The sequence below is a fragment of the Camelus ferus genome, chromosome 7 (assembly GCF_009834535.1).
Source record: "Camelus ferus isolate YT-003-E chromosome 7, BCGSAC_Cfer_1.0, whole genome shotgun sequence".
Taxonomy (NCBI): domain Eukaryota; kingdom Metazoa; phylum Chordata; class Mammalia; order Artiodactyla; family Camelidae; genus Camelus; species Camelus ferus.
In genome coordinates this window covers 37854532-37871363 of record NC_045702.1, presented here as the reverse complement: position 1 = coordinate 37871363, position 16832 = coordinate 37854532, and the positions used below count along the sequence as shown (strand labels likewise).

Sequence of the window (16832 nt, the reverse complement as noted above, 5' to 3'; positions counted from 1 at the left end):
AAAAAATGTCTAAAATGTCTAAATGGAAATTTAACGTGATTTCTTCTACTCTCTCCCCTCACTCAACTCCCCAGATTCTTCTCTGAAATATTTCGTAACTATATTCATAGTTATTTTATGAACAGTTTGTGTTTTTTCTGACTCATTGTTTACCATAGCAGTAATTATTCTATCCCTTTTTCTCTTCTTGAGTTCTTAATTTTGAAACAATTCTCAAACAGCAGCAATATTTCCTCAGGAAAGATTTTTCAGAAAGAGAAGGTGATGTTATATTTCCCTTCTTCTGTATCCAAGAAAATTAATCTGTGCCTTGGCACAAATATTTACAAAATTCTCTTTTTCATCTATTTTATCTTATTTTTATTTATTTTTATATACATGTTCTCTTTCATATTCGAAATTCTTGAGTCATAATTTTTTTTCAAAACTCTAAATATTTTGTATACTGTTCTCTGGCATTTGTTTTCATGGAGAAGAGGCATGACAATTTGATATGCATTTCTTTTAGATAATCTTTAACATTTTTTAAAAGCCTGCCTAGATGTTTGAAGACCCCTGAAATTAAATACTCTTTTTGACTGTATCTCAAAGTGGATCTCTTTTTATTTACTCTGCCTGCTTCTCTGGGCACTCGATTGTGACCATTCCTCCTGCTCGAGATTTTGAATTTGTGTCAGCTATTTCACTCAACACGACCGCAGATGGCAGAGATTCTTGTGACCTTCTCATCACAGCGTCCTAACCCATAGGGTTCTGCCCTTGGGAGCTCTCTTTTCCATCCTCCTCTGATGCCATCTCGTCCAATGAGTGTGGCCCACCTTAACAATTCTGAATTCATGGATCACACATAGAAATCCCAGTCCTCTCTAAGGAGGCAGTCATCTTATTTTGGTGGTTGTTGTTAAATTTGGCCATCTTTTTTCTCTCTGACTATTTATCACCTTTTTAGCAAAACAAGAATTTCTTCTTATATCCCTCAGGAGAGCCTTCAATCTCTGATCAGTCTTCAGAATGCCCTCCCTGTGGCACCTTCTACAACACTAGTGCTGAGGTGCACTTGTGGTAGTATTATAGAAATAAAAATAATAAAGAACAGTGATTTAGTTGATTGGTATTTGAGCCAGGGAAAGAATAAAAAGGTACAAGTTTAGACAAAGGTTATTACCAAAGTCATGTTATTTCTATTTCATCTTAGAAGAAATTCAGACACTCACCCTTAAGACTTCAATCTTTGAGTTACTTTTCTACCCACTCTGAATTTCACCCAGAGGTTAAAAAGCCATGACATGGCTGAACTCTTGGTAGAAATGAGACTCAAAGTTATCTGAAAATTCTCCACCTTGATCATCCTTTCAGAGATATTTTATTTAATTACATTTTGAGTGTGCTCTTCACATCAGAGATATAACCTCTTATATCTCAATTCTCTCGTCTGCAACGAATGAAAATATCACTGTACACAGGATAATTAAAAGGCATGAATAAGCTTAATAAAAGAGAGGGTGGGAAGGCAGAAGAGGAGACCCAAGGGCTGACCCTAGTGAACAGCTCTGTGGGAGAAGTGGATGAGGATGGGAGCTCTGAGAGTGTCACTGCAGACGGTGATAAATGATTCAAAACAGCGCACGGGCTCCCTGAAATCCATCCCTCCTAGCTACTGTCATTGTCTCTCAACAGCTCACACTGATAAAAAGCAAATGGATATTTGCTTCTATTATTCTGGAATGTCCATTGTGGCAGAGAAAATTAGTATAGCTTTAAAAGTCAATTACAAACAAATATACTGTGCATATGTCAAGGGGGACTGATCCTTGGAGAAAGAAGCCAAGTGAATGAGGGAGCAAGTGAGAGCTGGAAGCACTCTCTTACAGCTAGCGGTGCAAATGCCAGCACCGAGAGCAGCAGTCTTCTTCCCGACGTGGGGAGTCAGTCACTCCTGTTGGAACCACAAACCTCATCCGTCCCTTGGTTCAGTGCCCAGGTTTCTAAACAAACAAAATGCTCTTCTTTCCATTGTGTGCATTTCCTCACTTCTATGAAGCCACTTACCTCCTCTCATTTCTGTCTTCAGGTTGTGCTGCTCTACGCCTCTACCTATGTCCTGGTGTCCCTCAGCATAGACAGGTACCATGCCATCGTCTACCCCATGAAGTTCCTGCAAGGAGGTGAGCTGCTCAACCAAGTGCCATTCTGTAAGGAAATCATCCTTGGGTGAGGGTTTTCACTTACATCATCTTCTTCATTATGGTTCTTTTCTTCCGTCTTTTTCCTCCTCCTCCACTTCCTCCCCCATTTTATGAGTCTGATTGTCCAAAAAGATGTGGGAAAGAAAGCTCGGGTGCCTGGGAAAATGCCGATGGCTCCCATGGACGTCCAAGAGCCACTAGGAAAGGTGGTTTGCTGGATCCACTTTGTGACCATTTACCTTGACGTTGATGCCTCCAGTTTTTCTTTTTTTAAGGGAGTGTTGACATACATCCCCATGCAAAGAAGTGAACACTCCCACTTCAACTTGTTCATTTTTCAGAAAGAAGCACTTTGCCCTCCTTACTCCCAAACCATAGAAATAATTGGAAAGATGTTTTTAATTGATAATCACAGTGGAAACAAGGAAAACCCTCCTTGATCTAGAGACAGTGAAGAAACTCTGAAAGAAGGAAGCAGATGGGTCAGAGGGAAAGCTGAAACCACACAGCCCACAGTGCCCACAGCACCCACAGGTAATGCTGCAGCAATGCAGGAGAAGTCTTCCTAAACAGATCGTGTAAATACCCAGAGCAAGAGGGACACAAGGGAACTGCCAGGATGATTCCTGGAGCACAGTGAGGAGGGTTCATCATAGCACATCTCCCTTCCCAATGCCCTCCCCCTTCCCAGATGGGCAGCAGGGATGGAGGTCTCTGCTTCCAAGTAGTGGAGATGCTGGATTTACAGGGACAGAGCAATGACACCTTGGAAGGGTGGTGGGTACCTGGTCACAGGACTAATTGCACATTGCTCTGCCCACAGAGCCCACTTGCCTCCATGATCCCCTAAAGCAAGTAAGGAGCCAACGTACTATACTTTCTCAAGCAGCCTCTGAAAACTGATAAAACGAAGAACCTAATATGAAATCTTGACTACAAAAATGAGATGCAATCAAATATCATTAAAAAAAAATTTCCACAAAAGCCAAACCGTGGAAAATAGATAATACATTTAAAATACCATTCTGCAGAATTTACACCTAAGGAAGCAAACTTAATAGAGCAAGCAGAACTTTAGAATAAGCAGAATTAATGTCATCAGATAATATTAAATACATCAGAGAGTATGGGCCCAGATACTTTGAATGACAACAGTATTTAATTAAAATCTAAAATGTGCAGCTCTTTGATAAGTTCTACTTCTTGGTATCTTCTCTGGACAGACACTCACACGTGTGCAGGCACACGCATGTGTTGTGTGTTGTGTGTTGTAGCACTGCTTAGAATAGCAGCAATTCAATGCTAACGCTGGTGTCCCTCAGTGGAGGAGTGGCTAGTGTCCTGTGGAGAAGTTTCAGTGGCTTAGATTTATGGACAGTATACTATGTGCTACTCATGACTCCAAGTTCTTTATGTACATTGAATACTTCAGTCCTCATATCTCTAGGAGGTAGGTTCTATTATTATCTGCATCTTACAGTCTGGGCAATTATAATTCAAAGAGTTAAAATAGCTTGTCCAAGGTCACACAGTTAGTAGGCTCAGGGGCAGGATTTAAACCCAGACAGTCCAGGCTAGCTCAGGTGCCCTCGATTACTGTACACCGTGCTGCTCAGTAAGGATGTGGTAGAGCCATGGACAGTGACATGCATCGACATGAAAATATCTACATCATATTTTGAGTGGTAAAAACAACATAAAATTGTACATGCAGTATGACAACATTAACATAAAGAAAAAACACAAACAGTGCTAGATCTTGTGTACAGAGAGAGAGAGACAATCAGGAGAGAATGCAAGAAAAAGGGAGGTCTCAGAATTATAAACAATTGCCTTCAAGGACTGCACACCAACTTGTCCACACTTCTGGTGGGTGGGGGGACTGGACTCTCTGTAGACCCACAGGGACTTACATGCCATAAAGTATTTTTTATACCAAAAACATATAGATGTGTTGTGTGCAGTTAAAAGTAATGTTAAGATAGAATTTACACCTGCTTCTTAGGCTTTTGCTAGGTTATGTGTGTGACGGGGTGCTAAAAGCGTAAGACAAGCACCAAGCTCTCCAGGCACGGTCATGCTCTAGTGATTATAGCAGAGAAGAAGGCAGGGGATGGGATGAGGGGAACTGGGGGAGACATTTTATGATGTATGTATGCAAAAGTGTGATACCCTTACTCATCCATCTGTTTTGTTATGTCTGGCAGTCTCCAGGAAGTATTGTGTGCAGTGTACAAAAAGACACTAACACCAGAGTATTTTAAGGTAAAAAAAAAATAGGAGTGAAGGGAACATAAGTATGAAAAAATGTGTGAGGGGGTGTCCCAGGACACTTGCTGGAAGTAGAGGCTTTGGGATCCACAGCCAGGAGGGAAATGTGGTCTCACCACATTCATTAGATAAAAAAATAAATCAACTGTTTAGCTTATGAGAAATATAACTGATTCTTGGAGATACTGTGCAATATTACAAATTGCGTTCTAAATTACAGGAAAGGCAGCAATGAATATTATAGTGTTCTTTTAAAGATGTAAGGCGATTTATTTCCTCACTATAAAATTAATAGAGGCTCCACGTAGGGCACTTGGAAAATAATCATCTTTAATAGTTTCAGGGAAAGATGCAAGCTTGGAAAAAGAAATTAGCCGTTTTCCCCTCCCTGCCCAGTCCCAAATGAAGTCATGGAAGAAACACAAATAGGAGGAGACCTGCAGCTGGACTGGAGCCAAGGAAGGAAGCCACCTGAAAATCAGAAACTTCAAGGGATTCCCAGCACTGGGGAGCCGTATTTGATACAGATGCCACACCCCCTGGGAAAGCTGCATGGCCTTTTAGGAAGTTGAAAAGATCCTCATGATTATGCGGTGAGGTAGTGGGTGGAACAGGTCGTGAAGGGTCCAGGGAACCCTCTGCTAGTGTCATCTTGGTGCTCCAGCTGGTGGGAAGCACCAAGATGTGGCAGCTGTGAGGAGCAGGGTTGGGGGTTTCTGTGGCTGAGCAAAGAGCAGGTGGGAGAAAGAGATTCCCCACAGAGCAAAGTGTTGAGTGGAGCCAGTGGAAGCCGGGAGGGACTGTCCTGTGGCTGAGCACACACACGGCAGTGAAGCCAAAGGAAGGCAAGCAGAAAGAAGGGGCCACATGTTACTGATGTTTTACTGCTTTTTACAAAAGCAGTAATTTCCTTAGCCAGCAACTCCAGAGGAGTGGAAACTTTTAAAACTATGTAGGAATATTAAATATGAGAATAATTAGGAAAATGTAAAGTAATAATAAAGAGTGCCAGATATTAAAATAGAATATGAAACTTTGATAATTGAAACAATAGGATACTGGAAGCAGAATCACCTATCTAAATCACATAGAATACCAAATCAGTTAGAAAAGAATGAATCTGTCAGTGTGCAGTGTTAGACTAGCTGTCTAGCCATTAAAAAAAATTAAATCACTACCTGTCACAGCTAATTACAAAGTAAACTCCAGTTAGATTGAGTATGTACAACTGAATCACTATGCTGTACACCAGAAACTAACACAATATTTTAAATCAACTATACTTCAATTTTTAAAAACTGAGGAAAAAAGTAAATTCTAATTGGATTGGAAAAGTTAAAATTTTAAACATGAGAGGATATGGGTTTGGGTAAAACTCTCATCATTTTGGTGAGGAAAATATCTTTCTAGGAAAACACCCAAAGCAAAAACAATAAGGGAAATATAGTTTTTACCATGGAAAAAAACTTAGTTATTTATACAAATAGAGAACATTGTAAACACACTTTAAAAGCAAAATGACAGGAAATACTTGTATATGGCAGGCAAAGGGCTAATATCCTTCTTATAAAGAACTCTGGCATAGAAAGAAGATCATACCAATTGAAAAAGTGAGTGGAGGACATGAACAAATTTTTAAGAAACAAAGAAACACAAATAAATGAACAATACGTAGAAATGCCCTTTTTGACTACTAAGTGAAGAACTACAGGATTGAACATTTGGTTGGGAAATCTTACCAACCAGATAACAAGATTGGGAGGAAGAATCCTCTCAGTGTGGGAAGAGTGTAAGGAAACGGGCACTTCTGTCCACTTCCAGAGGGAGCCATAAATTGCAGACAATTTGGGGGGAAATTTAGCAACATCTTCCCAAATCTTCAGTCTCTAAGAGTTCATCCTAAGGAAATAACCAGAGCATTGAAAAGAGATGTATATGAATTATTTATAATAAAACATAATTGGAAACAATTTAAATACTTAATAATAGGCTATTGATAAAATTGGAGTTTAGTGTAACCATGGGGGGAAAAATGTTATTTTATCAGTGCTTTTTAAATTGCACTTCCACACACTGGCCCCTGGAGAGTTTATTTTGTGGTCCCACTCTAGGACAGATGTGGAAGGTTCTGGCTGTCCCTGAGCTACCTGGGCTTCCTGCACTTCTGCCAGCAGAGGTGAGGTCGCAAGGAAAGAGGCTGGAGGGTACCAGGGAGGAACAGGAGCAGACAGCCAATGGAAAGAGGCCAAATAAGTCAGGCAAATGGAAATCGGAGTTTCCAAAGAACCCAGGAAAGTTCCTCAGGAGATGAAGCATCAGCTTTAAACAGCAGCCAGGCCCATGAAGCATGAGGCAACTTGTAACAGTCAGTACCAGCCAAATAACAACTCTCCTGTCCCCTCGCCCCTCCTCGCTCCCTGAAGCCCAGCTGAGAGAAGCCCCAAACCCCAGACTTCAGGTTCTTACCTGATGCAGGCCCACCTGAGCAAAGAAGACGTGACTTGAAATCATCTTAGGAGTTTTGAATATTGTTATCTGGAATTTTACGTATTAATTTTTAAGTTCACTACTACACTGAAGCGCTGGTTAACACTTACAGAGACTACAGGGCTTTTTAGCCACCTATGAATGATCACTGACATCAAGGGGCCTGCCTGAGTTTTCAGCCAGGAGCAGGTGAGCTACCACCCTCCTACCTACACGCACAGGGACAATGGAAAGGCCTAAAATACTGCTACTGTAATTCCACCCCAAGATTGCTGCTTGTTCAGTGTGTCAGTAACAACTGTTTTCTAAATCTAATACCAATTTCAGAGTGCCAATTCAGCAAAATCAGAAACTTAGATCATTCTCCCCAATATTTCAGACTCAAGATTCTAATAGAGTCCCTACCTAGTTTCTTCTAGAATTTTTCTCACTTCTTACAGCTCCTAGACCAGGCCCTCTGTACCTTTCTGGCCCCACCTGAAGCCATGCACCTGCTTCCAATTTGAAGGCTTGGAGGCGGAGGGAGATCGCCTGTCCCTGGATGGAGGAGGCCTCGCCGGCTCCAGGCAGCACAGGCAGCACAGCTAAGGGCGGATGAAGATGAAAGGCTTTAACAAGGGCTTAACAGAAGGCATCAACTCATACAACTGTTTTTAAAAAGCATTTTCATGTATATCAATTTTCTCTCTCTAGCCGCATCATGACCTCGTTAGGTGGGCAGAGTGTGTTTTTTTTTTTTTTAATTTATAGAGAAGAACTCAGGCCAAGCTCAGAATATCACATCTGAGAGCCCAAATCTAGTGTGAAGGGTCACAGCTACCAGGCTTTGGGGCTTGGCTGGAATGAGCCCCGCTCTCCAGAACCAAGTCCAGTGTTTTTTCCCTGCCCTACAATTTCTGCCCTGTTCCTTCAAATAAAGGAAGGCTACTTAACATTTGGAAAACAGCTTTCAAACACTGACACAGTTCTTCGCAGAGCTAGGTACGATAGAAGGAAGAAAGACAGACCAAAGGTCCCATCCCTGCCTTTGAGGAGGGACAAGGTGCCAGAGACAAGCATTTGCCCAGCAATTTACCAAATATGCGCGATACAAACTGAGCTCTCCATAGTCCTTTAGGAATGGATGCATCAACATCTCAAGATGAGCAGGTAAATCAGGGAAGAAGAGAAGTAGAAATCTGGGGACACTGACCTTATGCCAGGCAGTGTGCTAACTTCTGTGTAGGCATTCTCTTTTTAATCCTTACATCAGCCCTAGATGCAGGGTCTTATTATACCCATTCTACACATGAGGAAACTGAGGCTCCGAGAGGGTCTAGAATACCTCTCATACAATGTAGACCTCTCATCTACACTAGATGCCAAGTGTGCTCCCAAAAGATGTTCCTAGATGCCCAGGCATCCCTTTCTTTTCTGTGAGCAGAGAAGCAAGCCAAGGTCCTCATCGTGATTGCCTGGAGCCTCTCTTTCCTCTTCTCCATTCCCACCCTGATCATATTTGGGAAAAGGAAACTCTCCAATGGTGAAGTACAGTGCTGGGCCCTGTGGCCTGACTGACTCCTACTGGACCCCATACATGACCATCGTGGCCTTCCTGGTGTACTTCATCCCTCTGACAATTATCAGGTAAGAGGCCAGAAGGCCAGACCCACACAGGGGCTTTCCTGGTCTGCCCACTGCTGCTCTCCTCCCCAACAGGTCACTCATTGTTCCTGGTGTCCTTTGGGGAACTGGTTAGACCACGAGATTTTATCTAAAGCTACTATGTGCTAAGTGCAACTCCTCCAAAATGGAATAAGGAGGAGGAAATGAACCTTTTCTGAGTGTGTACAGTGGAGCAGGCATTGTGCTAAGTGGTCTACAATTATCCCATTAACCACACTACCACTCTATGAAATAACTAAGATTATCTCCATTTTATAAATGATAATTCACAAGCTCAGAGAGGTTAAGCAACTTACCCAACGTCACACAGGATTTAACCCCAGGTTTGTCTGATTTCATATCCTGTTCTTTCTCTAATATCATGCATCCTTTCAAATGTAAGACCTAGTACCAGTTTCAGAGATCTTATACTACAATCGAAAAGATAGACAGACTTGAAATAAAGCTGAACAAAAAACACAGTACACAAAAATGTGCTACAGCATGTATGCCGTGAGGTCAAGTAATGGCAGAGGACACTTCTTGGATGCATCCTTTGAAGGAGGGAAGGCTCCAGATAGGAGAAGGGGAAGGTGGAGAGAAGGCAGGTTCCCTGGTGACTGGAGATCAGAGTACACGTGTCCACGGGAAAGGACCGGCAGGCAGTGCCAGTGGAAGAGAGTTGGAAATAAGCTCTTTCTGGGCGGGGTAAGGCACAATTGTGAAGGGCCTTAGTAACCAAGCCATAGGATTTTCCCTTTGTCCTGCAGCCAGTGATGGGTCTTTCAGCAGAGAAGACCACAACCAGTTGGATAAGGCAGGGTCTCATTTGTTCACGTGGCAGGATCACCTCCGAAAGGGTGGCTCTGCACGGATGGATGGGAGTGGGAATTTCAGGGAGATACCTGGCACTGTTGAGTACGTACATGGGCTTGCTGACCCTGCACCTTTTGAGTGTCCATATAGTGTCACATAATTTGTCCCAAGCAAAGGAAGATCAGCCTTTGGTTTTCAATTGTATAAATAATGCTGTGATAAAAAAATCTTTGTATTTAAAATTATTCATGAGTCTCTGATTATTTCCTTAGAACTCATTCTAGTGGAATTACGAGATCAGAGATCATGCTCATATAAAGCCTTTTGATGCATATTCATAAACTGCCCTATAAAAAATGTCTATTCCTGCCAACAGCAAAGAAGAGCTGATTTTTCTTCCTCTAACCCAAAGGAAGGTGGCATCATTTCTTCATTAAATCTTTACCGAGAATAGAGGTTTAAAGAAGCATCTCATTGTTTCAGTGTGCATTTATTTCTTGGATTAAGTGGTTGGGTATTTTTCAAGTGTTTTCTGACATTATAGGAATCACTTGTTCTTGCTCTTTGCTCATCTTTAGTGTCCTAAGATACTAAAGCTGAAGAAATGCTATCCATCATGTAGTCCAGCCCCTGAACTTTTCACCAGTAGACTTAGGACTAAAAGAAACGAAATGACCTGCTCTCCATCAGAGGTCAAGCTGGACAGGAGCAGAATGATTCCCGCAGTCAGCCCTGCAGCCTTGCTAAGATTGGATACCACCCAGTTATCTCTGCTGAATCCACAAATTAACGTCTACATTTCACTTCAACTTACTGTTCTCCTCTCTACCAAGTTGAATCTGGGAGGAAACTTGAAGGGAAGATGAAGGTTATTTAGACAATGAATCAAAGGTAAGTAACAGCCACTTTCAAAGGAGCACATGGAAGAGGAGAGAGGCCAGCCGCAGAGTTAAGAAAGCACTTGGAAGGAAGCGGCTCATGCCATTACAGACAACTGACACATCGATATCGGTGGCAGCGAATGTCCCTGCATCTCTCCTGATTGATTTCCGATCAGCTCCTGAAATCAGTCAAAACCTCTGCTCAGCAAGGCGGGTGCAGCCATGAACCACATGGCTCACAATGTGCTGTCTGGACAGATCCCTCACACTGGCCTTTTACTGCCTGAAATTTCCCCCTTTAGTTTGAGCTGCCTCTTCCCACAGGGACCTCTCCTCAAACCTGCCTACGGCCCATCTTGTGCTTTCTTGTAGTATCCTTGGAAAAAGCAAAGTCTAATTTAATGATTAAAGGGAATGATTTTGAAAACGGGTTTCACTCAGCCTTCACCAAAGTCTCCCTAAGTCCTGCTCCTGGCTCTTTGCCTCCAGCTGGGGCAGAACCACGAAATTCAGTGACTTCTTCTGTCTTGGGCTTCCCTAAAGCATTTCATGCCTGATAAAGTCATCATCTTTACTCTTCCGTGGTCAGGCTTCTGCTGGAGAGAGAACTCCTCTCCTCTCGGGGGATGCGGGAGATGCGGGGATGTGGCATCATCCCCCACTCTCGGCTCCTCTCCACTTCCTGAACCAAGACCAGGCCCAGATGGAATTTTGTGGGGAATTTGTTTTCCAAGCAGTTCCTGGGATAAGTTGCTATAATTTCATCTGTCTCAGAGCTAAAGCTTAACTCCTTTTTTCTTAACTACATTTTGGTCCCCTGAGCTTCTATTGCTCATGGCTCTTTTAGAAAAGGTTAAACTCTTAATTTCAAGATTGAGTAGACAAGACACAACTCAAATAAGGTGTTCGCTCACTTTATTAACCGTACCTCATGCTTTATTGTCCCTCATGCATGATATATATATATATATACATACACAGAGATACACATGTATATTCTTACCAAATTGATAGCAAAAAATACATATATATCTTGTTTCAATTTGCATCTCTTTCATCACAAATGAGACTGAGCACATTTTATGTTTGTATTCAGTTTTGCTTTTTAAGTAAATTATTTATTCTTTTACCCATTTTTCTCCATTTTATTTTCTCTGTTCTCTCTCTTAGGGATATTATTTATGTAAAAACCTTTCCTGTTTTTATATGTTGAGGATATTTCCCTAGTTTGTCATTTGCCTCCTCATTTTGAATATGGCTTTATTTTGCTTTCGGCTAATAAGACTGACATCATCAAGGAAAGAGGCGAAATCATGAATAACCAAAATTAGAAACAAGAAAGCCAAATGACTCGACTTAAAAAAAAGTCATAGGAAAGCACTTTGCAGAACTTTATATAAACGCATGTGAAAATATGAATGAAATGTATATGGCTTTTCTGTAATATATAGACATTTTACATTTTAGTGTATTCACATCTACTCACATTTTATATTTTTTCATTTCATTTCTTTCTTAGGGAATTGTCCCTTTTACATTACTTATCTATACTTTAATTTTACTTTATGATTTATTATTTTAATTATTTGAAAATAATTTGTGTTGGGAACACATTAAAAATATCACTTTAAAAATACTTTTACTTGATTTTGATGTTAATATGAATTCGAGACCTAAGTTAATTTTTTTTTTAATGCTGGATCATTTGTCCCAATATCACTTACTGAATAATTTATCTTTTCTCTATGGGCTAAAATGGGAATTCTATCGTATGTATATTTATATTATAAATGCTCTTATTGTTTCTGAACTCCTATTCTCTTCACTTTATTTTGCTTTTATTTTCTCTATTCTCTATCTTTAGAGAATTCTTTATACAATAACCTTTTAAAATATGTTGCAAATATTTCCCTAGTTTGTTATGTTTCTTCACTTTGAATTTGCTTTCATTTTTTTTCCAGGTAATAGTGACTGACATAATTAAGAAAAGGCAAGAATACACAAACAACTAAATTAGTGGTTTTCCTGCCACTAATAGCATATTGCTATAATTAAGTACTGTTGTTTGTATACATTTATTATCTGGTAGGTAGGACAAGATGGCTCGCCTTTTCCAGACTCTGTGGCTATTCCCGGGGAAGCTGCTCACAGACTCTCCTGCATCCACTACTCCAGCCTTAGAAACCATCTTTTGTTTCCCAGATGCCCCACACTCCTCTCACCTCGTGCCTTTGTGCGCATCATCCCTTATGCCTGGACACTCCTCTAGACTCATCCTGCCTTGCTTCTGGCAAAATGATTTGCATTCTTTGCCCCCCATTTCAAACACGGACCCCACACTGGAGCTGTCCCTGCCAGTCCTAGAGCACAACCTGCCTCAGCTTGTCCGTGTTGCCAGTCAAGGCTTCATGGTAGTGTCACCACCTGCTTGTGTGGTTGCATCTCTTGAGTACAGGGGCTGTTGTTTAACTTCTGGGCTCCAAATCCAGCACACAGTGGACACTTCGTACGTGCTGGATTAAATAAACAACGCAAACCTGACTGAAAACTTTGTCCACCAGACGGAAGTGTCATGTCACTTCATCACACACACACACACACATGCACACGCGTACGCGCGCACACACACACCCTCAATATGGAAATTTCTGATCATTTAGTGCCTAGATCAGTTTTTGGCCTATGGGGGGCACTCCACAAATACACGCGAAGGGAAAGGAGGAAGGCAGACAGGAGAGAGGAGGAAAGGCAGGGAGGGAGGGAAAGAGAGGAAGGAAGGAGTTGTATTGCCAGTGACAAACTCTCATGAGAGCTCTGTATCAATGAAGATTTCACTGTTCTGTCATTAATCAAATCAGGCTCCCAGGACTTGAAACCATAGTGACTGACAATAAAGGCAATACATTGTTTTTCTGGGTCAACACAACTCCTGTTTTAAAATTCCCTTGACGTAGCTGTTTGACTGTTGCTGGGGAAGGTTTTTAGCCCTGGTGTAATTGCTTTACTTTAGCTGTGGTGATTTTCTTGCTACCTAATTGATTTCTCATTCACCGATCATTTTTACTCTGTGAGACAAAGGTAGAGGCATAAAAGATCCATAGCCAACAACTGCAAAGGAAAAAGTGAAAAAGAGCACATTTGTCATAAAGCACTGATTTGTGTTACACAAAGAAAACAATTATTTATTTTGCTTGGGGCAAGGAGATCAGACTGTGGGAAAGCTCTATGTTGAGGTCAGTATAGTTCTGTGGAATACAAGGCCATAGTGGGACCCCAAGGTCCAAGGCAGCACTGCCCAAGGCATAAGGTTAAGGCCAAGGTCAGATGACCCATTTCAGCAGTGAAGGAAGTGACATCCTTTATATTATTAACTGAGGGGTGGCAAGAGTTACGTCTTTTGAAAAAGCCAATATCACTAGTCTGCTAGGTTATGGTAGATACTTGTGATTGAATTTTCCACATCCATTCCACGCTAAGCCACTCATGGCAGTCCCTCCCCTCCACACGTGAATGGCCCAAGAATGGCCATGTGATCCAGTTCTAGCCAATGAGATGTAAGGGAGTGTCTTCTGAAGAGCTTGTGGAAAGATGTCCCCATTCTTAGGAAACAAGTCCAAGAGACAATGGCTTCTCATCTTCTTCTGGACATTGCTGTCTCTGGACTGACACCTGGAATAGCTGCAGTCTGACTTAGGAAGACACTTACACTGGAAAGAAAAGAGAAAGGGATGGAAAGAATCCAGGTTTCTGAAGTTCAGCTTTGATCCTCTGAGGTTGCAATCATGAGAGATAAAAAATATTCTAGTTGCTTAGACCACTTTGAGTTGGGAGTTTTCTGTAACTTGCTACAAAAAGTATCCTACTGGTACCCAAGTGCCCATACTTGCTGATTCCAGGTATCAGTGGATTCATCTGAACTACTGAAGTCATCAGAGTGAACGCTTCTTCTGGGACACTTAGGAAATCTCAGTTAATTCAGTGGTAATAAGGAGGTACAAAGAGCATCCCTTTGACTTTCTCTGTCCTGGGAGCCCATCAAACCTGATGGCAATGGACTATATATAGCAAGACTTTAAATTTTTCTTAGATTGCTAAGTAATAAGAAGTTCCTACATTTTCTCCCCAAAGTTGGTTCTGCCTTCGTATCTCCCTAGGCCCAACTACACAAGATATGCTTGTGAGCCTCTTACCCATAATGCTTCTTTCCGTTTATTTATTATTTCTAGAAATACCTATAGGTCACCCACCCTCTACCAGACACTGGGCTAGGCAAGGGGGATACAGAAATAGCAAGACATACATAATTTTTTTTTTCTTGGAATTCTAAATCTCTTAGCAATAGTTTTTTTTTTAACATTTTTTATTGATTTATAATCATTTTACAATGTTGTGTCAAATTCCAGTGTTCAGCACAATTTTTCAGTTATTCATGGACATATACACACTCGTCACATTTTTTTATCTGTGAGTTATCATAACATTTTGTGTATATTTCCCTGTGCTATACAGTGTAGTCTATTCTACAATTTTGAAATCCCAGTCTATCCCTTCCCACCCTCCACCCCCCTGGTAACCACAAGTCTGTATTCTCTGTCTGTAAGTCTATTTCTGTCCTTTATTTACGCTTTGTTTTTGTTTGTTTGTTTGTTTTTGTTTTTGTTTTTTAGATTCCACATATGAGCGATCTCATATGGTATTTTTCTTTCTCTTTCTGGCTTACTTCGCTTAGAATGACATTCTCCAGGAGCATCCATGTTGCTGCAAATGGCATTCTGTTGTCGGTTTTTATGGCTGAGTAGTATTCCATTGTATAAATATACCACCTCTTCTTTATCCAGTCACCTGTTGATGGACATTTAGGCTGTTTCCATGTTTTGGCTATTGTAAATAGTGCTGCTATGAACATTGGGGTGCAGGTGTCATCCTGAAGTAGATTTCCTTCTGGATACAACCCCAGGAGTGGGATTCCTGGGTCATATGGTAAGTCTATTCCTAGTCTTTTGAGGAATCTCCACACTGTTTTCCATAGTGGCTGCACCAAACTGCATTCCCACCAGCAGTGTAGGAGGGTTCCCCTTTCTCCACAGCCTCTCCAGCATTTGTCATTTGTGGATTTTTGAATGACGACCATTCTGACTGGTGTGAGGTGATACCTCATTGTAGTTTTGATTTGCATTTCTCTGATAATTAGTGATATTGAGCATTTTTTCACGTGCTTTTTGATCATTTGTATGTCTTCCTTGGAGAATTGCTTGTTTAGGTCTTCTGCCCATTTTTGGATTGGGTTGTTTATTTTTTTCTTATTGAGTCGTATGAGCTGCTTATATATTCTGGAGATCAAGCCTTTGTCGGTTTCACTTGTAAAAATTTTCTCCCATTCCGTAGGTTTTCTTCTTGTTTTACTTATGGTTTCCTTTGCTGTGTGCAGAAGCTTGTAAGTTTCATTAGGTCCCATTTGTTTATTCTTGCTTTTATTTCTTCTAGGAGAAAATTTTTTAAATGTATGTCAGATAATGTTTTGCCTATGTTTTCCTCTAGGAGGTTTATTGTATCTTGTCTTATGTTTAACTCTTTAATCCATTTTGAGTTGATTTTTGTATATGGTGTAAGGGAGTGTTCTATCTTCATTGTTTTACACTGCTGCTGTCCAGTTTTCCCAACACCATTTACTGAAGAGACTGTCTTTATTCCAATGTATATTCTTGCCTCCTTTGTCAAAGATGAGTTGAACAAAAGTTTGTGGGTTCATTTCTGGGCTCTCTATTCTGTTCCATTGGTCTATATGTCTGTTTTGGTACCAATACCATGCTGTCTTGATGACTGTAGCTCTATAGGATTGTCTGAAGTCTGGGAGTTATTCCTCCAGCCTCTTTCTTTCTCTTCAGTAATGCTTTGGCAATTCTAGGTCTTTGATGGTTCCATATGAATTTTATTATGATTTTTTCTAGTTCTGTGAAATATGTCCTGGGTAATTGGATAGGGATTGCATTAAATCTGTAGAGTGCCTTGGGCAGTGTGACCATTTTAACAATATTGATTCTTCCAGTCCAAGAGCATGGAATATCTTTCCATTTTTTAAAGTCTTCTTTAATTTCCTTCATCAATGGTTTATAGTTTTCTGTGTATAATTCTTTCACCTCCTTGGTTAGATTTATTCCCAGATATTTTATTACTTTGGGTGCTATTTTAAAGGGGATTGTTTCTTTACTTTCTTCTTCTGTTGATTTATCGTTAGTGTAAAGAAATGCAACTGATTTTTGAACATTAATTTTGTAACCTGCTACCTTGCTGAATTCTTCAATCAGCTCTAGTAGCTTTTGTGTGGACCTTTTAGGGTTTTCTATATATAGTAGCATGTCATCAGCATATAATGACACTTTTACCTCTTCTTTTCCAATTTGGATCCCTTTTATTTCTTTCTCTTGCCTGACTGCTGTGGCTAGGACTTCCAGGACTATGTTGAATAGGAGTGGTGATAGTGGGCATCCTTGTCTTGTCCCAGATTTTAGTGGGAAGCTTTTGAGTTTTTCACCGTTGAGTACTATGC

At 40.8% G+C, this 16832-nt stretch overlaps 1 protein-coding gene across 1 annotated transcript in view; it reads left to right on the top strand.

Annotated features, from left to right (window-relative positions):
• The window catches only part of NPSR1 (neuropeptide S receptor 1), a 136506-nt gene that overhangs the window by 96048 nt on the left and 23626 nt on the right, over window positions 1–16832 (top strand). The window contains 3 exon segments of the mRNA XM_006191538.2: window positions 2072–2165; window positions 8368–8498; window positions 8500–8570. Of these exon segments, the coding sequence (XP_006191600.1) occupies window positions 2072–2165; window positions 8368–8498; window positions 8500–8570 (296 nt within the window).